We start from the raw sequence: 23,723 nt of genomic DNA, 5'->3' as shown, positions 1-23,723 counted from the left end.
TTCTCTTGGAAACACACCACAATGCTTCTATTCCCCACACCAGGCACACCTCCCTCTGAACTAAGTTCCTACCGCCCCATAATCCTCATTACAGTCTTGGCAAAAATCCTTGAAAAGTCCTAGTCTGCTGCCTTTACTCTCACCTACAATCCCATCATATGCAACCCCCAACCCAGCTTGGTTTCCGGCCAAAAACTATCCACAGAAGACCAACACCTCCGACTCATTCAAACTACCTCCAACAACTTCAACCGTGCCCACTCCACCCTCTTAATTACCTCCAACTTCCAACTTGCCTCTGACTCTGTCTGGCACCCCGCCCTACTATTCAAACAGGTTCTTTGCCCTCCCCATCTCCTACGTCCGCTTCATCTCTTCCTATTTTTCTAATCACTCAACCCAGATTTCCATTAACAACCAACTCGCCCCCTCCTTTCCCTTCTCACTCAGCAACCCACAAGGATCACCCCTATTCCCCCCTACTACTTATCCTTTTCGTCGTGCCGACATCCCCCGACGCCCCCCCTCCCCCCCGTCCAACTCCTACAATTCGCCAATGACACCGCCATCCTAGAGCCCCTACACTCAGTTCAAGCCATTAACGGCTCCGTCCAACCCTAGCTTATAACCTTCCTCTCCTGGTGTGACTGGTGGCACCTAAAAATGAATCCTGACAAGAACCAGTCCATCCTCTTCAGCTGCAAACATGGAAAAACCAGCATATCCCACAATCCAGACCACCTCCAACTCCAGATCCGCAACTCCCCCATCCGAACACAACTCACCTAAGCATCCTGTTCGACCAACATCCTAATCTTCCTCTCCCACTTCCAATACCTTAAAACCAAGACTGCTGCCCGTAGTGCATCGCCTAGCCAGGACCCACACTCCTTCACACCTACGAATCCTTCGTCCAACCCCGTATAACCTATGGCCTCACAACCTCGGTAGCAATCGCTAACTCCAACCCGAAAATGTATCGCCCCCTCCTCTCCACCGAATGCTGCACAGTCCGTCACGCCCTACAACTCCCATTCCATTACCCCACAGCCAACCTACTCGACATCTTCCCCTTCCCCACACTCAATTTCTACGTCCTTACCCAATTCAAACTGCCTTCCACCGAGCCCTAGATCGCGATAACACTGCCCTCAACCAACTCCTCTGCGGACCCCCTCCCCAGCCACTCACTTCACCCAAACACCCTTCCACCTTTTCCGGTCCCTTCTCTCCACAGAGACTTACAGTAATTAAAAATCTTCCACCTTTTTTATACTTCTTTCTTTTGCTGTTTAGCAAATTAATTAATTATAAACAGTATATTGTATTATTATACAAGACGTAAAGCAACTTCAAACGTAGCCCCTCCAGGGTCACGGTAGAATTGGAGTTTAACAACAGTAAGAAATTGAGATGAAGCTTCCTTCTAAAAAAGTGAACGGCAATCAGCTTCATAGTTCCGCATTAGACTCAATTTAGGGCACATTAAGCAAGCTCAAAATAAATAACAACCAACCTGGAAGGAGTGAAAGAAATGAATATTCAACAATAATTAGAACAGTGCCAAGAAGTCAATTAAAAAAAAAAAAAAAAAAAAAAACTTTTAACTGGAAGACAAACAGATATTTTTAGTGTAACAAGTTGAAACTTTTAACAACTATTCCAATGAATAGATATAATTTTTTAAGTAGGCTAACTATGTATTCATCCTGTCACATTTCATCAACCCATTAACCCCCACATAGTTTTAACATCGTTTTAATTTAATTTATATTCAAATAGTTTTTAAGAGGAACAATGTACCTGAAAATAATGTACTCAGAAACTTAGCGATTCACCTAAGCTTAACAACAGCTGAAGATGTTCTTAAGTGAGAACAAAACATGTACTGTTTATAATTAATTAATTTGCTAAAAAGCAAATAAAAAGTATCAAAAAGGTGGAAGATTTTTAATTACTGTAAGTCTCTGTGATTAGAATTTGATACAGAAAATGAAGCTGATTACATGCAATCCCTTCTCCCCACCCTAAGGAAAAAAAACAAGAAAACTGTGACACAAAACCCATCATACCAACTCTCATAATTCCCTAATATCCTCCCATCCCAATCCCGCACAAAGCAAGGCAACCAATTAAAAAACATAAAAACCAAGTAAGCCCTCGCCGATCTCCTCCTTCCACTCCAGCCAAACCAATGGTTATACTGAGAACAAGTTAATTAAAATGTGCTCTGTAAATACCTTGTAAAATATTTTTAATATCTAATATTGTAAAACATCGTAAATTGTAAACAGTGTTAAAATGCCATATCTATTGTAAAACACCATTATACATGCATTAAAAAAATCACCTGTAACCCACAATAATCCCTAACAAGGAAACAGGGTAAATTGAAAAACTGTAAAGTAATATTGTAACACCTATGAAACAATGCAAAATTATAACCACACTGTAAAAATGGAATTGTAAACTGAAAAATGTAATCTAGAAAATGATGCTAAATTGTAAAAACCAAAATTAAAAACATATTGTAACAATGGAAAACAAATTGTAAACTGAAAAATGTAATCTAGGCAATGATATTGAAAATGAAAATGAAAACCTACAACCTGTTGTCCACTCTTAGACTGGGTCAGGAATGTAATGAATGAAACATATATAGGCTAGTATTACGATGGGGTCGCCACTCCCAAGGTGATTATTAATGACTGATAGATGCAATGAAATGATAATAGAGTGTGTTGCTGGAATGAAAGACGACAGGGAAAACTAGAGTACCCGGAGAAAAACCTGTCCCGCCTCCACTTTGTCCAGCACAAATCTCACATGGAGTGACCGGGATTTGAACCACGGTATCCAGCAGTTAGAGGCCGACGCGCAGGCAATGATATTAAGAATAAAAAATGTAAAACCATGTAATATCAAATTGTACATTTTGAAACAATCAATAAAACACTTAGCCAAGAAGCCGAACCCCCTACCCAGCTCTTTCACTGATTCAAACCTCCCCTCCCATCTCCTAACTCCATCAAATCTCCAAACCTGCCGAATCTCCTGGCCAGGGAGAAGGTGTTACTTTCTAGTTGGCCTTTCCTAGGTCCTAGGTGTATAAGATCCACAAGATCAATTAGCCAAGGTGTACAGAAATCTGTATCATCAAAGAACTGAAAAGGCTTTGGTGGAATGAAAGATGTTTCAAAGGAAATTAGACTTCAGTCTTACAAACCGGCGAGCAATGTGTCTTAGCGAGCGGGTAGATAAAGAAAATCAGAAAGCTATAATAAAAACTAAGTATCATTTACAGTATTTTATGGGCCTAAATAATGGTTTGTTTATTTTCGGAATGTATACTAATATTCTACTGCATAAATAAAAAATAAAAAGAATTTCCTTTGAATAATGCTCCAATTGTACACAGTTTGACCAAAACAGGCTAAATTAATTTAAATGATAAGACATTAATTAATTAATGTTATTTGCTTTATGTCCCACTAACAACTTTTAAGGTCTTCGGAGACGCCGAGGTGCCGGAATTTAGTCCTGCAGGAGTTCTTTTACATGCCAGTAAATCTACTGACACGAGGCTGTCGTATTTGAGCACCTTCAAATACCACCGGACTGAGCCAGGATCGAACCTGCCAAGTTGGGGTTAGAAGGCCAGCGCCTTAACCGTCTGAGCCACTCAGCCCGGCATGATAAGACATTATGAAGGTCAAGTACTCAATAATCTAAGTGAGGAAACAAAAACTGAAGAAGGTGAAACCATTTCACAGGGCTCAGATATCTCGGTAAAACCACCAATGTGACAGGAGATCACACAAGCAGCGAGACACATGAAGAGGGACAATGCGTCTGGTGTAGGTAACATTATCTCAGAAGCCCTAAACGCAGATCCAACAACAGAAATCATGGAGCGACTTCTAATATTAATATGGAACAAAGAACACCATCTGAGGAAGGCAAGAATGGAATCCTCGTCAAGATTCCAAGAATCCTCGGCTAGCCTTTTTGACTGTCATAACTGGAGGGGAATAACGTTGCTCTGAAATGGAGGAAAAAGGGATCAGTTTTACCATCAAAAGCACACTAAACAGCAACTAATTGAATAATTATAAAATGGCTAGTGTAAAACATTTTTTGAAACTTCGACAAATGGGAGCATATTCCTGTTATACCATGTTATACCATGACCCTGAGAAAATTAATGTCCTTTTTCTGTGTAAAACAAAGACCTTACATTGTGGAGTACATTATTCTTTTAGAAACTTGACTCATGATTCGGAATATGAAGCATCTATTACCGAGTGTCGGCTCATCTTCACGTAATGTCACGCGGAGTAGCAACATAACTGTTTCAAAGCTGTGCTGTTTTGAAGCATTTATGTAGCTGACATGTCCGGAATGACTGAAGTTTCTGCTCACGCGACATGACATACGAAGTAATCTCTCTGCTTCGAAACAGTGAAGCGTTGATGTGTCAAGGCATCGAGACTGCCGATTGTGCCAGCTCAGTGTTTTGAAGCATACACACACTAGCCAACTCTACTGTGGATCAGACTAACACACTAAGGGTAATCATTGAACAATTTGCCGAGTATCAGGCATCTCTGTATATACTTTTCATTTATTTTGAAAAGGTCTTTGATTATGTTCTTCTTCTTTATCTCCTCAACCTTACATGGTTGGTGGCCAGCAATGTCATCATCATGACAGGGGTATTCTTTCCAGTGCAAACTAGTTCTGTTAACTGGAGGAAAATATGGAAAGTTTGGAATCCCATAAAAGATGGACAACATACGATGGATATACTTGTCAAGTAGAACGTAAAAGGAAGATGTCTCAACCATTTGCTGTAAAATCTGTTGTAAGACAAAGATGTCTCCTGTCACCAATCATGAATGTTGAGAGAGGCAATGAATAGAAAGTAGAGCATTCACTACGGATTAAATAACTAATTCGAAGAACTAGATTATGTGTATGGATGATCTCTGTCTTCTTGCAGAATGTTTTCAGGGAATGGAAATAATACTGAATGATTTTAAAATAGAAGCTAAAGAAGCAGGCTTAAAGATAAATAACAAAAAGACTAAAGAGATGCACATAAAACATCGTAACAATTCTAGCCTTAGTCTAGATGGAATGCTTTTAGAGATGTGGTGAATCATATAAATAACGCCAAATGAGCTGTTGCACAATTGTAACAAATATGAAGAACCCCCAAACATTCATATAAAACAAAGCTAAGAATATTCAACTCAAAGGTTCAATCTGTTTCACCGTATGGAAGTGAGACCTGGAAAGTGACCAAAGATATTACTGCAAGGTTACAGACTATTTTTGCTATTTGCTCTACGTTGCACCAACACAGATAGGTCTTATGCTGACGATGAAACAGGAAAGGACCAGGAATGGGAAGGAAGCGGCCGTGGCCTTAATGAAAATGGGAAACCACAGAAAATCACCTTCAGAGCTACCGATAGTGGGATTCAAACCCACTATCTCACAGATGCGAGCTCACAGCTGCGTGGCCCTAACCACATGGCCAACTCGCCTGATACAGACTATTATATGCTAAATAATTGCTTGAAGTTCATTATAAGAATGTGGTGGCCAAACAACATTTCAAACAACCTTTGGGAGGCCACAGGTCATAGTTTCATACAGCAAGAGATAACGAGAAGAAAATTAGCATTTTTCATGGATTGATCAAATTAAGGTCACTTCCATTAATAGCATCAAAAGACGATGTAAAAGGCACAAAAAGAAATGTTATACTAACGTTCTATGTAAGATGACGATGTAGGATCCTCTTCAAAGGCCTTCTTCAAGAGTGCCACAGATTTCTCATTCTCCAAGTCTAAACAAGATACTGTATTACTCATACCTATATATCTTCAATAATGTTAAGGAAAATGAACAATACACAGAAAATAAGAAAATATTACAGTGTACAGCAACAGCACTTGTAGACAAACCAGCAAAACTAAATTCTAAAAAAGTAGATTTTCATTACTTGGTCAACAAAAATACTGCTGACAGATTAACTTGCTTAGTACCTTATTCTGTGTGTCTTAAGCACTGTTATCTTGTCTGTACACACTAGAGGAAAAGAATGGGAAAGACAAAGAATACTACATAATGAAGTTCCACTCACAGCACATTTAACACTAAAACATTCATGATAAATTCATGTCAACAATGTCACACTGTACATTCAGGATTAACGTGAACAATTAGTGACCTACTATAAAGCTACCACCACTTGTTTACTACAGTATTATATCATACAGTTTCTTTACCACATTGTAAGTGGTACAGTACTACATAACACCTTCAATACTATGCCCATACAGGATATGGGTGCACCGCTTTCCTGGTTGTGGGCAGTGTTTCATGCATGTTTATAGACAGCCGCATGTATCCCATACGGTTCCAGTCCCTTGCTTGAAGGTAGTATTTTATCTAGTGTTCACTAGAATGCAGCAGTTATCAGGAAGTTCAAACCTAAATGATAAAAAGGGTAGTTTCTCCTTGCAGTGACCTATACCGAAGCACCCAATGTGTCGGGTGCTGACCGCGCCAAATATGTTGCTCTGTCACCTGTATTACTGTACAAACATGTCCTCACGCCGGCTCAATGACAGTGATGTTTTGGATATTTTACCAGGAGAAGTGGGTTGAGAAAAAGATGACAGTGATGAACTCTGCTTATTAACCAGATAACATAATCTTAGTTAAGTGATGGCTCGGGCAAGATTTTTATTTGTTACGTCACTTTTGAGTGCAAGCTCTTATGGCTGTATTAGTTTACTCCGAATACAAATGACAGAAATACTTCACCTCTCCCGAAGTATGGGCTTATTTTTTGTTTAGGCGAAGAGATGCAGGCTGATGATTCACCTGTACAGTGGAAAGGAAGTACTGTAGATGATGGTGCAAGGAGTGCAAGGTTGGACTATGCATAGCCCAATGTTTTCAGGCTACTATACCAAAACAACAATTCCTAAAGAGATACGTTTTGTATTTCAAATGTACTTGTGTTTATTTGTGGCTTAGTAGCCACATTAAAAATGATTCATTTTTACTGTCTGAGAAGGATTATTGGCAAAACTTGAATGTAAAGTTTTTTTGTACATTTTTACTGTTTTTCATAAGACTAGTATAATTAAAATACTTTAGATATGTACTTGCTGATTAACATCTTCGTTTTAGATGGCTGACACCTTCATATGCCAGTATCCAGTATTCGGGAGATAGTGAGTTCGAACCCCACTGTCGGCAGCCCTGAAGATGGTTTCCCGAGGTTTCCCATTTTCAGTCCAGGCAAATGCTGGGCCTCTACCTTAATTAAGGCCATGGCCGCTTCCTTCCTACTCCTGGCCCTTTCCTGTCCCATCGTCGCCATAAGACCTATCTGTGTCGGTGGGACGTAAAGCAACTAGCAAAAAAAAAAAAAAAACACCTCCATATGGTACAAAAATCAGGTATGTGCTACGTTTTGCTGTTGTGTAATAATGCATTAATACTCACAAAAAAGACCCAGTTCACTGCCAACGTCCATGTTAAAATACGGTGGTGCTGAAAGTGTTAAACAGATAATTATAACTGTGTTTCATGCTGTTTTCACTCACTAACAATCAAACAGTTTAAGGAATAATAGGATAGTTATAAAATTAATAAAACCAACAGGATACAAAAGTAGGTATACCAACGAGTCCTACAAGTATTCTGGGCTGAGCACAGGATGAACATTTCTTCTAGCTCAATATCATGAATAGGCTTATGAAGATCAGCCTGGCATATCTGAGATACTTTGGTTACATATCAATGAGGGCTGGAGCTATAGAGAAGCTGATCATGGAGGACAAGGTGCAAGGAACAAGGTCCTGAGAAAGAACTGTAACAAGGTGGATTGAGCAGATGAAGAAATTCGTGGGGAGGTCTCTACATCACGCAACATATCTAGCATAGGATAGGAAAGCATGGAGAAAACTATGCAGTCACCACATCCTCTATGTGTGTATTTTTGCTGAAAGCAGAAAGTGGATGTATAATCGCAAGGTAACTAGAATAAAAGGTAGGCCACTCCAGTGGTTGAAGCTTCCATTGGCTGGAGCGCTATGACATCACGCGATATGAACGATAGCGAGTAAGGCACACAGTCGCAGTACAGCAAGCCTGTGATTTCTCGTGCCTGTGAAAGATCTTCTCAATCTTACATCAAATAATAGTCTGGTTTTGTCCAATTCGATAAGTAACGGCACTTCCAATAGATTTAAAAACATGAAAATGTGTTAAATTTCGTCACATGCTGAGCAGGTAGAACATCAACTATCAAGTACATGACATATAATACGATAAGAAATAAAATATTGCTATGCAACTCAAAATAATTAATTTATTTCCTGATGAAGTAAATATTTATATCAAATGGTATAGGAAAATATACATCATATCGACATCTTTATGGAATTTTATTAAATTATTAAAACGTATGTGTCAGGAGACTTAATTACTTGATGAACCAGCCCAAAGCTTAGTCTTCTTATTGGCATATTTTCTCAGTGCTAGCTCCTTACTCTTTTCATTAAAATGCCATATCCTAATAAATGACCTGGTCCTTACATAGAGACAAATTATTTTGCCATGGAATACTGGAAATTTTGACTTAATAATAGAAATAAGAGTTTTCATTACGTTTTTGCATCTGGATACAATCTTAACGTGAAACACGCCAAATGAAATTTCGAACTGGGCTATGTTTTTTAACCACTCATGACTGGAATGCTTGAAATAACCGAGATCCAGTAACAGGTCTGTTCTCACACAACATTTTTGTCTCTTTCTTTGTATTTACTGTATATCGGATCATGGATACTGTATTACTTCATGAGCTTTGAAATATATTCAGAAATATAAGTTATTAGCACATAATAATGTTAATGTTATTGGATTTTACGTCCCACTAACTATGTATTTGAGCACCTTCACCACCAGACTGAGACAGGATCGAACCTACCAAGTTGGGCTAAGAAGGCCAGCGCTCTAACATTTGAGTTGCTACTCAGCCCGGCTATTAGCACATAACAATAATTATAGAAAATGTGATTTTTATTCAGTCATTTATATCTCACACCGTTTTTACCGTACGAGCTGTAACAATGGAGCTATTCAAGAGTTTATTACAGTTTCAACAACCAAGCATTGCTGACGAGGAAGTATTGTTATGCCATCACAGTATGCAAAATAATAATAATATTATTATTTGTGTTACGTCTCACTAACAACATTTACGGTTTTCTGAGACTTGAGATGCCATAATTTTGTCCCACGGGAGTTCTTTTACGTGCCGACAATTTATAGCGCCACACAAGTTTCCATAATATGTTGACTGCTTTTTAATCAGTACAGTGGTTCTACTTCAGATACTGACAACACGAACACTGTTCACGTAGTAAACCACTATAAAATTATTATGTATCCGTGATCTGATATACCGGTACAGTAAATACGTAGAAAGAGACAAAAATGTTGGTCGGTCTGTCACTCGCTTTCTTGGCTTACACTGTATGAACCATCAACGATAGATCCCAAGAGTAAGTGTACGAATTGTAGAGCATAGAAACCTCTACAAAAAAGTCCAGGATGGCACATACCTATTTCCAACCGGCTGCCCTCTAGAAGCGATTTTATGCTATAGTCCACAGTAAAAAATATAACTCCTTAAAATTAAATAAATATTTCCATATTATCCTTGAGTTCCTCATCAAAATAAATTGTTTGACCACCTCCAGTATTTTATAAGGATTACAATAACTTTGTCAGGACATTATTTGCATGAATGGTTCAGAAGGTATAACCATTTTAGACTGTAGTGGTAATATGTGTCAGCAGGACGGGCGAGCGCTGTCACATTTGCCTGGTGTAAAAATGGCAAACCAGGGCTGCCGATGGTAGAATTGAAACCCACTATCTCCCGAACGCAAGCTCACAACTGCATGACCCTAACCACACAGCTAACTCACTCCCTAGAAACGTTTTATTTTACCAATAATTACTGCTATATATTATTTCCAATTTTAAGTTACAGTACACCATATGCTATCTGTGTTTCACTATATAAGTTTACACAGCTGATGACAACTATCAGTAGATTGACTGGTTTGTAGAGGGACCAACAAAACTTGATTTGTAGTTGCTACTGATGCTATCAATTATTTTACTTCAAGACGGTATATATTTTCATATGTCTAATTTCTTCCTTGCACCAAAAATGCTAACTAGAATTTTGTTATAAAAATTGAGGAAAAAGTGTATCTAATCCATGAATAACTATAGTACCGAATTTACTCGCGTATTACACCCCTTTTTCCCCCACTTTTTTTTTTCCTATTTGCTTTACGTTGCACCGACACAGATATGTCTTATGGCGATGATGGGATAGGAACGGCCTAGGAATTGGAAGGAAGCGGCCGTGGCCTTAATTAAGGTAGAGCCCCGGCATTTGCCTGGTGAAAATGGGAAACCACGGAAAACCATCTTCAGGGCTGCCGACAGTAGGGCTCGAACCCACTATCTCCCGATTACTGGATACTGGCCGCACTTGAGCAACTGCAGCTATCGAGCTCGGTTCCTACACTTTTACAGCCAAAAATAGTAAAGGGGTGTCCAATATCCTATAACCTCAAAATTTTGTGCAGCGAAGACATAACTTCTAGGTTATAAAGAGCTAAAATTGTACGTGTAAATATTCTATACATACTATTATTTAACAAACTTAGAATTATTTAAGTTACACTGGCTATTTTCGTCAGAAGGCAGTATTTCTAAACGTAAAAAGACGATAAATGGTGAACACGGCTTTTAGGCCTACGGTACATATAAAAGTCCGTTTTAGGTGAACACGACTTTTAGGCCTACAGCACATATAAAAATCAGTTTTAGATACCCATATCATGTCATTTGTTACATCTCATTAATTCCTCTGGTGAGACTGACGTTAGGAAGGGCATACGGCCGTAAAAACTTGCTACGAAGATTCCTCTCACTTCATACTCGATCCCGTAGAAGAAAGGGATAAGGGTATCGTGTTATCATATAATTAAATATTGATACAAAAGAACTTAATGGCCAGTCATTTGTCTCTGTCAGTTCAGCAGTAGGCCTGAGTAGGTCTAGCACACAGTAAACCTAATCACTGCTTTCATTTGAATTATCGCCTTGCGCTGCCAACTTCCCTGCCTTGCTACCGGCGTGTCGGCATTCTAAGTGACATCATCTTCACTGCTATCTCTCACCAGTCGCGTAAGCCATGCTTCATTCTCTTTAAGCCATGCACTGCAATCAAGAGCATACGAGGTCCCGTCTTTTTGAACCGTTAAAAAATAATTTCGTTCCTGACTACAGAGTCTAAACAGTGTAAATTTATTCCCAGTTGGTGTATATGTAGCAGAAGCCACTCCTTCCGAATAAAGAAGTGCTGTAGAAGGCATGCCAAACCATCAGCTGATAACTAGTGTATGTTACGAGTTGTACTTCCGAATGTAATACATAGCAACTGGAAACATTCTTTTGATAATTGTGGCTGTTGAAACAGACCCTTATTTTTTAAGTACATTTCATGCTTGTTCTCTACATTTATCACATCAGGATTTACGTGAACAGCTGTTCATGAGATAAGACAGACCACACCGTTTAGGTTAGGTATATTATCGCCCTGATATTGCCAAAAGTTCGACGGTAAACATAAAAATAAATAACAGGAAAATATACTGCATTTATGGATATCTACAGGTGTGGCCGTAATGCGTTTTAATATCATAATGTTTAATTTCATACGTTCGTTGTCTCTTTTTTTATATTGTTTTGTTTGGCGTCTCCGAAAATCGTTTAAAGTACGTGGGGACATAGAATAATTATTAATATTTGTTAGGTACGTTGACGAGTAAAACAATCGTTTTAATTGGATAGCTTTTATCATGTTTTAAACTTACTTCTCTCCAAATATATACCTATATTGGCCCGAGTTACAAGATATTAAATGATCACTTTGTTAATGATCTCGCCTGCTGTATAAATAGCAACAACCGCGAATATTTCTCAACTAAAGTAAACTTGTTTCCTTATCCCGTGGTGCGACAGCTCATTTTACACACAACCCCAGTCGAGCGGAGTTACATGTAACGCTTTTACCGCATATCAACCTTCCTGCCATTCGTAAATCTCTGGTAGTACGGTACCAGGAATCGAAGTCAGACCCCCGAAAAAAGCAACTAATTGTGGTAACCATTACGCTGGTGGACATTATTAGCTACAAAACAGAGACATATAGCATGACTGATGCATGCTTGCAATGTGTGGGTTGGAGACGAAGCTAGGCCTGTTCATCTATTTGTGCGACATCATCAGAGCTGCAGTAGAACTACGCTACAGAGACGGACATTTCTTAACTGTGAAACACAGATGTACCGCATGGATTTGACGCGTTTTCATTGCGTAGGTCATATGGACAAAGCTATTCACAAATTTGTGCGATGTCATCAGAGCTGCGATAAGACTTGTACCCGCTTGGAAGCGGAATCGTCATCATTCTCTGATAAATTACGTTGGGGGGGTCTTATAGGCGAGATTTATTTTTTAATTATCTTAGTCTCGAAAAGCCAGGTGGGGTCAAATACGCGAGGGGGTATAATACACAAGTAAATACGGTATTAGAAAAATCACTATTTATCACTGACTGATTTTCCAAATGAAATAAGCAGTATTTTTCTGTCAAAGGATACATGCACTGATAGTATCGAAATACATCACCAACCCACTCCATCAACTCGAACACAGATGGTGACATAACTGATCGTTGGAATGTTGGGTCCCAACCGGTTTTAGGGAAGTTCTGATCAACTGTTGACTTCTTTCTTTCCAGTTCGGTCAAAAGTTTGCCGCACTCTTCCCTTAAAAAGAAACAAACCACCACCACCACTTACATTAAATATGAAACATAGTGTACAACAAATAGAAAATATGTAAGAGACCAGAAATTTTTCACATTCAAGGATCAAATATTTAAGTGAATCAAAATAGTGTTCTAACAAATGAACTTGTACAAAACTGTGTGTAAATGAAACTGCTATTAATATGATGAACACACAAAAAAAAAAATGAGGGTGCAGATGAGTAGTAAAAGAAATAAACACTATTCTCACATACAGGGAGAATGATTTAAGACTTCATACTTCTGTTCACAGGCTGCGGGAATCCCTGAGTGAATGCCATATGGCTTGGGTCAAGCCTGGCATGATAAGTGTTGATAGCTGAGGCAGCAGGACGTTTAGCTCTGTCACTCAGTTTGCTAATAACGACTGGACTTTTAAGCTGTGTTGTAAGGTTATTATCACGATGGTTAAGTATACTACAGTCAAGAAAATATTTTTGATTGAGCTGTTATTTGCACAAGAAGAAAAAACCAGTTAAAAGGTGCCTTCGAAAATTCTGTTGACAGTTTCCCGATTCTACAGTACCCTCAAAACGTTACGTGCATCAACTCATTCAAAAGTGGTGTAGTGCGGGTTCCATAACTAATAAGAAAAAAAGCAGTGAAGGAGGACAGTTCTTGGACAGGAGAGGTTAGAAAACACACAAGCAAGACTGCAAGTCATTCCGCATAAGTCACTTTGGAGAATAGCTCCAGAAACTGGTATTTCACATTCATCAGCATGTAATGCAACAAAATTATTACATTTACTATCCTACTGGACTCACTCAGTCTAGAACATACAGCCTACAGATTTCATTACAAGATAAGATTTTGCAGTTTGCTAATCAATAGTGCCCAGCTCAGTGGTTTAGAGGTAGCATGCCCGCCTTTAACCCGGAGGCCCCAGGCTCGATTCCTGGCAAGGTCAGGGATTTTTACTTGGTCCTGAAGGTTAGTTTGAGGTTTACTCATACGTGAATACAACTGAGGAGATATCTGACGGTAAGATGGTGATACCGGTCTAGAAAATCAAGAATAAAAATCAAGAATAACAATCGAGAAGATTCGTCGCACTGGCCATGTGTCACCTCGTAATCTGCAGGCCTTTAGCCTGAGCAGCGGTTCCTTCGTAGGTCAAGCCCGTCAGGGCTGTAGTACCATGGGGTTTTATTTAATGAATAATGTCCATGATAGTATCGTGAATTCAAGCTTTCTTTTCCTGAATGACTAGGCATGGTTTCATTTGAGTGGACATATCAAATGACATAACAATAGGATTTGGGACACAGAGAACCCGAACAATTTACAGCCAACATCTCTACACAATGTGAAAGTGGGTGTATGGTGCACTATTACTGCTTGATGAATCATCGGTCCAATATTTATTCAGAACACGATCACTTCCGACCGTTATATTCACAATATTCTCGAACCATTTTTAGCTGGACTGAAGAAGGAAAAAGGTATGACTATCTCAAGAAGGATGGTGTGACGGCCCATACAGAACGTAATTCTATGCAACAGTAGCATGAAGTGTTCGATGATGATCAGATCGTTAAGGCCTATGTCCCGCTCGTTTGCCTGATTTAAGCTTATATATGACTTTTGTCTATGGGGAAATCTGGAAGAAAAGTTTACAGGAATAATTCTCGAACTGCAGAAGAATTAACAATCGAAATTAGGAACACTGTGCATTCCATCAGTGTCCATAAACTGCAAAGTGCGTTCCGAAATCTCATTACAAGATGTGAAGCTTGCATTGCAGCTCAAGGAGATCACTTTCAGCATTTTCTGTAAATACTTGAGAGTTTTAGTTTTATTTGCTAAATTTATTTATTTATTTATTTATTTGACCTGAGCATGTATACAGCTGGTGAGTGAGTTTCATTTAGTTTCTATAGGCGCAATCATGACGCTTCTTTTAGACTACTACGTTCGCTCATCATAGCAGACACTGTGCTTGCTGTCACCGCTACTCTGCGCTATTATGCCTCGGTACTCTATGCAGCCTTAAAATACACTCCCTGTAGAATATCGCATTTCGTCAGTAAAATTTTTGAGGGAGATTGTAAATATGAACAAGTGCATGTAGATAACTCCAATAAGCAGTAATGTCAAAAGACTGAAGGTACGCAATTCTTTGATCATATGAATACAAGGATGAATATGAAATACGGAAGATCGTTCGGGATCTCTGGTGATGAGTCTGAAGGCTGCTGGAGGCGCTGTTATCAACTTGAGCATGTCAAAACGAGGAGTAATCATTCAAATCAGTGCTGAGAATGTGTATGTAGAGTTTTGTGACATTAGCTGCAACGATGCCAAAGTGGATTGACCCTTACTGGGAGGGCTACATAACAGCTATTTCCGATGATAAATATAGCTATTCTGCAATCCAAGGAATGTGCAAGAAGCATGATTTCTTGATATCCAAGAATGGGATTGGAGCAGTATTGAATAAAAAAGGCAAAGGCCGACTGGGCTTAATTCCAGAGGGGAAAAAAAAAAAAAAAAAAACAGGCAAATCCATGACCAACCACCAGTCGTAGACCAGAAGTGACGAGGAAAGTGAAGGCCCTTATCTCAGATGGTAACCCTGTCCCCAAAGGACTATCCCATATAAGTTGGGGATGTCTGTTTCAACAGTTAACACTGTTACGGAGATATCCGTGGTAGGTAGAGGTGAAAGAAGGTGCGGGTGTGAATGGGTTTCAAGCTACGAAATTAACGTGCAATGTAAAATTAATTTAAAATTTAACTAGGTTATATTTTCTTTTCAAAAACAAGAGATAACAATCATAACAGGTACAGAGTAGCAAAAATGTAGGTACAATATTACTGGATTCGGGCTCAGTGCCCTTACTTCTTAACTCTTGGGCAATCAGCCCCGCCTTACTCCAAAAAAAATTTTAGCCAAGGGGCAGAAAACCCCATTCATGCCCAGGAGCACTGGCTCCAAACATTACACATAAAGCCTGCACGAGGCATACAGAAACAAATTTCAAAGAGCGATCCGCTCTCAAAATTGTAAGCCTATCACAAGGCCACACCAAACTCTACCTTCAAGCTGTCCTCTAAGGACGTATTCACAGGGGTAAAATACCCAACCTACGGAGGTCTATTACATGAAAAGAAGGTTGATTACATGACCTCTAAAATAACAATTTGAGAGGAGGCGAACTTGCACTCCTAATACACTTTGTTTTTAAAACCTAATCTGGCTCTGGGCCGCTAACGCAAGGGCTAATCCCATACTACAGAGGTGACTTAGAGAAGAACACTTTACATTACATAAACGAAGAATAGTTTGAGAAAATAAGTTCACCTCAAAACAAATGTGAGTGGGAGCTCGAGAGGGTTAGCACTCTCTATCCCAATATGTAGTTTTACAAGAAAAAGATGAAAAGAGTAATTACATTTTAGGAGAAGGTTACATGATGGAAATGCTTCGAACCCGCCGCGAGTGTTAAACTGCCGACCTATCAAGAAAGGAAGTTATTAATAGGCCATTACCTGGTGTTGAACGGCTGAAGAAGAAAGAGGCGCTTCCCGCCTCCTGCTATGTACTTAATACACTGAAAGATGGAACAGAAGTGGCCCGGAGACCCCAAAATCAGCAGTTTAAATACTCTCGCGGAAGTTTCTAGGCGTTAGGGGAATGAAAACACCCGCCCACAATGTTTTTATTGGATAGGACCCCGCAACAGATACAAGTTGGGGGAAGATACACCAGATTGGTCAGAAATTACTAAAAGAAATTCGGGATTGGATAAATCTAACACAAGGGGAAAAAGAGGGGTATACAGCCAACTTAAACAATAACAGAAAGAAATTTAACAAGAAACAAACTTTTGAAATAAAAATTTCTCCAAAAAAATAGTTCTTTGACTCCGCACTAGGGTGCGCTATTGTTGATCTTCAGCAGTGTCCTCTAGAAGAGCAAGTTCACACTTCTTACTTCAAGCGAAACAAAAACACATCAAAAGTGACACAGTTCAAAAACTCAAAATTTTCCACGTGGTGACATCTTCTGAGAAAGTAGAGAATTAATAGAATAGATAAAGTTCAACCTTCCTCCAGAAGAGGAGTTTCAACTGGCGCAACTTTTAAATAAACAGTGTAGAGGTGTACCGCCCGGTACAGACCTCCCCCCCGAAAAGTTCCTCCAGGGGTGACACATGAAATCAGTTTGAAACAAAGTCCAAGTAATGATGTTGATACGAAGATAGATAGCAGAAGCATTTACAAGATTTCTTAATTCAGTTTCAAAATGTTGTTGTTGCAGGTGAATGAAAGTCTTTATGTTTGTAGAATTTGAATTTCTGAAGATAAACTTTTAATACTTAAAGGTGAAGAAAAATTTTGCAATGTCCACCAAATATTGTTGTTGAATTCCCAAGTGTAGTTATTGCTTATGGTGACTGTCCATGTAGTTGATGTAGATTGAGTCGGATGGCCAGACCGGCCGTTGCAGCTTGCGTCCAACGGAGGCCGCTCGGACCCCTCAAGTACCCTGAGATACCGCTCGCCCGCACTATGAGGGGAGCAGAGGTGTTGAAGTACGCCGCGCCCGCGGTGAACAGATACAGGCTGCGGGCATGTAGCAGGTCGTGCGCCGCACATCAGCCTTGGCCGGGAGGAGAGCTCCGGCTCGCCGTGCACATGTCGTCCTCGCTGGAGAGGAGGGGGCCCATCCCCCTCCCCAGTCGCTGCGGGGGCGCTGAAACATTAAAGCTAGGCGGCAGAATTGTGTTGGACAATCATCTTCTTTGAGGGTACAGGCTTGTGGAGAGGTTGAGGGGCCAGCGGCGTGTAGATATCCATGGCATTTACTATTATGAAGCCACAGTGTAAGGTGGAGCAGGAGACGGGAGCGTGGTAATGGCCGTGGCAAGAACAGGATGGCAGTTTAACGGGTCGGGGCAGGTTTTACACAAGGCTTACATCTAAAACCAAAATATTACAGAAGGGGCAGAATGCCTTAAAAGTGAAACTCAAAAAAATATAACCTTCATATCCTTTCAAAATAATATGAAGCAAGTTAACACAGAAATTACACCGGTTTCACCTGGGACAGGTGAACTCTAAATATCCTCTCGGTGGCTGGATTACTTAGCAATAAGGTAACCGGCGTAAGAAAATCGAGAATGATACAAGGCCCATGAAATCTGGGGGCAAGCTTGCCCGCGGGAACAAAATTTTTGACCATAACCTGGTCACCTACCTTCAAAGTGGTGGGTCTCCGTCCACGATCATACCTTTCCCTAACCTTTTCATGAGACACTTTAAGATTGGCTTTAGCCTTCTTCCAAAGATCTTTAATGTTGTCCGGATCTATTGTCTCGGGCAGAATGTCATTCAGAGACCAGAGGTTAGAGAGCGGCGTGTTGGGAACGAACTTAAACATCAAAGAAGCTGGAGTAAATTTGTGTGATTCATGAACCGCCGAATTCAAAGCAAAAGCTATCCAATGCAGGGACGTGTCCCACCTAGAATGATCTTCATGATGATAGGCAATAAGTGCGGACCTGAGATTACGGTTAACCCGTTCAGCCAGAGATGGTTGAGGGTAATAAGCGGAAGTAGTTACATGAGAGATGGACAAGTCAAAACAGAATTTACGAAATAAATTAGATGTAAAAGCCTTAGCATTATCAGATACAATGTATTGGCACGGACCAAAAGAAGCAAAAATAGAATTTAAGCAAGTAATGGTTGACTGAGCGGTAGCCAGCTTAGTCGGAAATAACCAGGAAAATCTTGTAAAACCATCTACACATACAAAGATGAACTTGTTGGCATTGCCCTTTGACTGGGGGAAGGGTCCCACATAATCAATATACAGGCGTTCCATGGGGCGCGACGCTTGATGAGAAGACAAAAGGCCTACTTTAGTGGACATGGTGGGTTTACTGATCAAACAAGGTTTACAAGCTTTTACGAGTTCCCGAATTTCACCGTCCATACCTTTCCATATGAACATTTCACGAATCTTTTCACGAGTTTTAAAGATTCCAAGATGCCCCCCCAATGGGGTCTCATGATAGTATTTGAAGATCATAGGTACAAGAACCGCTGGAACAACAACTTTCATCAACTTATCATGCCTCGAAGGGCAACATAGAACACCATTCCTCAGAACATAAGGGACAGCATGTTCCCCAGAAGAAAGGGTTTCCATTATCGGAGCCAGCGTAGGATCTTCACGTTGGTATTTCTCGATATCCCTAAAGAGCATGGGAGCATCGGTTAGGATGGCATTAACCTCGGATAGTATGGACTCGGAAGGTGATGAACTGTCGACCGGTTCATGGGTCTCGACCTCGTTTGAAAACATACGGCTGAGTCCATCAGCCACAACATTTTCGGTACCTCTGATATGCCTGACATCGAATTGGAAGGCGGAAATACGGATGGCCCAACGGGCTATACGACCAGTACGACGCGGTCTACCTAAGACCCAGCTTAAGGCTTGGTTATCTGTCTCCAGGTCGAATTTGACATGTTCCAGATAGAGACGGAACTTTTCTAAGGCGAATAAGACTGCCAACCCTTCGAGCTCATAGATGGAATACTTGGCTTCTTGAGCCGATAGAGTCCTAGATGCATAGGCGATGGGACGCCTCCCTAGTTCAGTCTCTTGAAGAAGGACTGCAGCTACAGCTGACGACGACGCGTCCGTTTGGACGATGAATTTCTTCGAGCAATCAGGCATAGCAAGTACAGGGGCATTACAGAGAGCTAATTTAAGATCTTCGAAAGCGGCTTGTTGAGAAGGTCCCCACTCGAATTTGATGCCTTTCCTACGAAGAAGGTTTAAGGGCGCCGCTCTATTAGCGAAGTTAGGAATAAACTTCCTGAAGAAATTCACCATACCAATGAATCTAGCGATACCTTTGATGTCCTTAGGAGGTTTAAAATCACGGATGGCCTGTGTTCTAGAATGATCGACAGCTACCCCATCGGGTGACACAATATGCCCTAGGAATGACATAGAGGGCTTAGCAAAGGCAACCTTGGACAACTTGACAGTTAACCCAGCCTTACGAAGGCGATTCAGAACTTCTCGCAGATGATCTAGATGTTCTTCAAAAGTCTCGGAAAATACGACGACATCATCCAAGTAGTGATATAAGTACTCAAATTTGATGTCGGAAAAGACCCTATCTAGTAGCCTAGTGAGCACAGCTGCCCCCGTGGGGAGCCCGAAAGGCACGCGGTTGTATTCGTATAAGTTCCAGTCCGTGGCAAACGCTGTAAGATGTTTAGACTCTTCGGCAAGGGGAATTTGATTATAGGCCTGATTCAAGTCCAAGATGGTGAAGAACTTGGCCTTACGAAACCATGAAAAGCAAGAATGAAGGTCGGGAAGGGGCACAGATTGCAATACCACCTTCCGATTGAGAGCCCTGTAATCAATGACAGGCCTGAAGCCTCCTTGGGGTTTCGGGACTAGAAAAATAGGCGAAGAATACGCTGACTTAGAGGGCCTAATAATACCATCCTTCAACATCTGATCGATGATTTCTTTCAGAGCCTTCATTTTAGGTGGAGATAGCCTATACGGTGGAAAACGGACAGGAATCGAATCCGTGACCTCAATTTTGTATTCAATAAGGTCAGTAACACCAAGAGTATCAGAGAACACCTCGGGAAACGACTGACACAGTTTCCGAATACTATCAGCCTGCTCCTCAGGTAGATGTCTAAGGTCTAACAACACCTCATCCTGGGTAGGCGAAATAGATGAACATGATACAGAATTACACTTTAACAAGGGAATTCTACAATTGGACGCAAATTTGAATGTGCACGACCCACTCTGGAGATCGAGCACAAGACCAGTGTGAGAAATGAAGTCCGCTCCTAATATGATGGGGCAAGACAAGTGCTTAGCCACAAACAGTTTGATTTTCCATGTAAATTTAAAAATACGAATTTTGACCAGTACGGAACCTAGAATTTCTAATGGCGATGAATTAGCCGAAACATATTGAATAAGAGCTGAGACATGGTCAGGTAGTTTACAAACAGATTTCAATTTAGAATACCATTCAGCCGAAATAATCGAACAAACACTGCCTGAATCTAAGAGAGCTGTTATAGGCTCGTTATTTAACTCAATCTTAAGAAAAGGAACAGGTGCGGGGGTATCCGCCACAATCCTAAGACATTCTTTAGGGCATTCAAAAGATGAATTTGAAGGCTGATTGTTCTCTGCATTTACAACCTGTTTACTAGGGGCTGAGTCTCGGGAAGATGGATTAGTCGACTCAGCCGATGCCACTAGTCACTTTTTATTATTGGCATAGGTGGAATTTGCACCAGAAGTTGAGCAGGAGGGGGTGCTATTTGAGTTTGGGCAATTTTTGGCGATATGTGAGAAGGCCCCACACTTAAAACAGCCTTGTGATGAACCAGCTCCATTATTTGCCCTACTAGACTTGATCAGAGGACACTTATTGCGCAGATGGTCAGGCGACCCGCAAGCATAACATTTACGAGGGGTGACTGATCGGCGAGGTGGAAGCCGAGTATTACTAAAAGAAGGCGGGGGTTCTTTTGCCACACGCAAGGAATCGGCATACCTAACTCCTTCCGCAGAGACGGCTAATGCTTCCAGTTCAGAGAAGGTTTGCGGGCACGCCGCGAAACACAAATATGACCTGTAGGGTGGTGAAATCCCTTCGATAATAGCTTGCACGATCTGATCCTCAGGGAAGTGGAGAGCAAACACCCTAGTATAAAACTTAATATCTTGGATGAAGTCTGCCAGGTTTTCATCCAAGCGCTGTACCCGATAATAGTATTTCTGAATAAGAGATGACCTCGCGCGGGCAGGAATAAAATTTGCAAGCAGATGTGCATGGAAATCTTCGATAGATGACTGTTCAGCTATGGCTCTTACTATTTTATCTGAGAGAACCCCAATAGCATAAGGATAGATAATTTGCAAAATTTGACATGGGGAAAGAGAAAACACAAGGGCATGATCCTGAAATTCCACTAGAAATCTTAAAAATGAAATTACATCACTGGTGGTATTAACGGAAAACTTGGATATACCTCTGAGCAACATTGCCAATGGATGAGGCAAGCTGCTAAACCCGGGCGACATAGTAGGTAAAGGTTTCAATGGCAAGGAAGTTAATTCAGCACGTACATTGTTCAACGATGTGCGGCGTTCAGACTCGTTGTCCAATGGGGCAGAGATAGTTTGAGCAGCAACGGTTATCCTATTGCCTTCTCCCTTAGCAGGTTCTTCCTCACTACTTACATTCACAATGGTGGGCTGATCAGATTTGGGAGGAACTTCCCCAGTTAACAATTGAGTGACTTTACTAGACAATTCAGAGATAGTTTCAAGGAGCGTATTAGCTTGCTTCCTCTGAACGTCATTCACCTTCAGAGACAACAGATCATTAACTCTATTTGAAAAGTGATATAATCTGCCTTGCACACGCTTAATTTGGTTAGGAGACGGATCATTTTCATCAAAAAAACTAACTACGGAAGCTAGCCCAGTAATATTCTCCGTGATCGTGGAAAGAGAGTCGTCAATTTCTTTCTCTCCCAAATTGGGGATGGAAATGGGCAAATCAAGGGACTCTCTAAGCTTGTTAGTGTCTATTGCAACCGTGCCTCCAGATTGAACGTTTCTGATAGTTAACTCGTATATCAACTCCTCTTTGCGCAAATAGTTAAGGAGGAGAACATCGCGAGGGCCGGACATGATGACAGAACAATTTAAAAAAAAACTCAAAAAATTCCAGCAACTGAGAAAATTGTTAGAGTTCGAATTAAAGCAATGTTTAGCCGTCAAAAGGGGCTAAATTGAGACCCATTCAACCACGCTCTGCTACCACTTGTTACGGAGATATCCGTGGTAGGTAGAGGTGAAAGAAGGTGCGGGTGTGAATGGGTTTCAAGCTACGAAATTAACGTGCAATGTAAAATTAATTTAAAATTTAACTAGGTTATATTTTCTTTTCAAAAACAAGAGATAACAATCATAACAGGTACAGAGTAGCAAAAATGTAGGTACAATATTACTGGATTCGGGCTCAGTGCCCTTACTTCATAACTCTTGGGCAATCAGCCCCGCCTTACTCCAAAAAAAATTTTAGCCAAGGGGCAGAAAACCCCATTCATGCCCAGGAGCACTGGCTCCAAACATTACACATAAAGCCTGCACGAGGCATACAGAAACAAATTTCAAAGAGCGATCCGCTCTCAAAATTGTAAGCCTATCACAAGGCCACACCAAACTCTACCTTCAAGCTGTCCTCTAAGGACGTATTCACAGGGGTAAAATACCCAACCTACGGAGGTCTATTACATGAAAAGAAGGTTGATTACATGACCTCTAAAATAACAATTTGAGAGGAGGCGAACTTGCACTCCTAATACACTTTGTTTTTAAAACCTAATCTGGCTCTGGGCTGCTAACGCAAGGGCTAATCCCATACTACAGAGGTGACTTAGAGAAGAACACTTTACATTACATAAACGAAGAATAGTTTGAGAAAATAAGTTCACCTCAAAACAAATGTGAGTGGGAGCTCGAGAGGGTTAGCACTCTCTATCCCAATATGTAGTTTTACAAGAAAAAGATGAAAAGAGTAATTACATTTTAGGAGAAGGTTACATGATGGAAATGCTTCGAACCCGCCGCGAGTGTTAAACTGCCGACCTATCAAGAAAGGAAGTTATTAATAGGCCATTACCTGGTGTTGAACGGCTGAAGAAG

General features: G+C 40.6%; 1 protein-coding gene across 1 annotated transcript in view; it reads right to left on the bottom strand.

The window, feature by feature from the left end:
- The window catches only part of LOC136874507 (AFG2-interacting ribosome maturation factor), a 46,083-nt gene that overhangs the window by 8,775 nt on the left and 13,585 nt on the right, over nucleotides 1-23,723 (bottom strand). The window contains exons 4-5 of the mRNA XM_067148142.2: nucleotides 12,783-12,950; nucleotides 5,780-5,892 (exon numbers count right to left, since the gene is read on the bottom strand). Coding sequence (XP_067004243.2) covers nucleotides 5,780-5,892; nucleotides 12,783-12,950 — 281 coding nt within the window. The remainder of the gene's footprint in view (nucleotides 1-5,779; nucleotides 5,893-12,782; nucleotides 12,951-23,723) is intronic.

Source organism: Anabrus simplex, chromosome 5, assembly GCF_040414725.1.
Source record: "Anabrus simplex isolate iqAnaSimp1 chromosome 5, ASM4041472v1, whole genome shotgun sequence".
NCBI classification, from domain to species: domain Eukaryota; kingdom Metazoa; phylum Arthropoda; class Insecta; order Orthoptera; family Tettigoniidae; genus Anabrus; species Anabrus simplex.
This window is presented reverse-complemented; position numbering and strand designations above follow the sequence as displayed.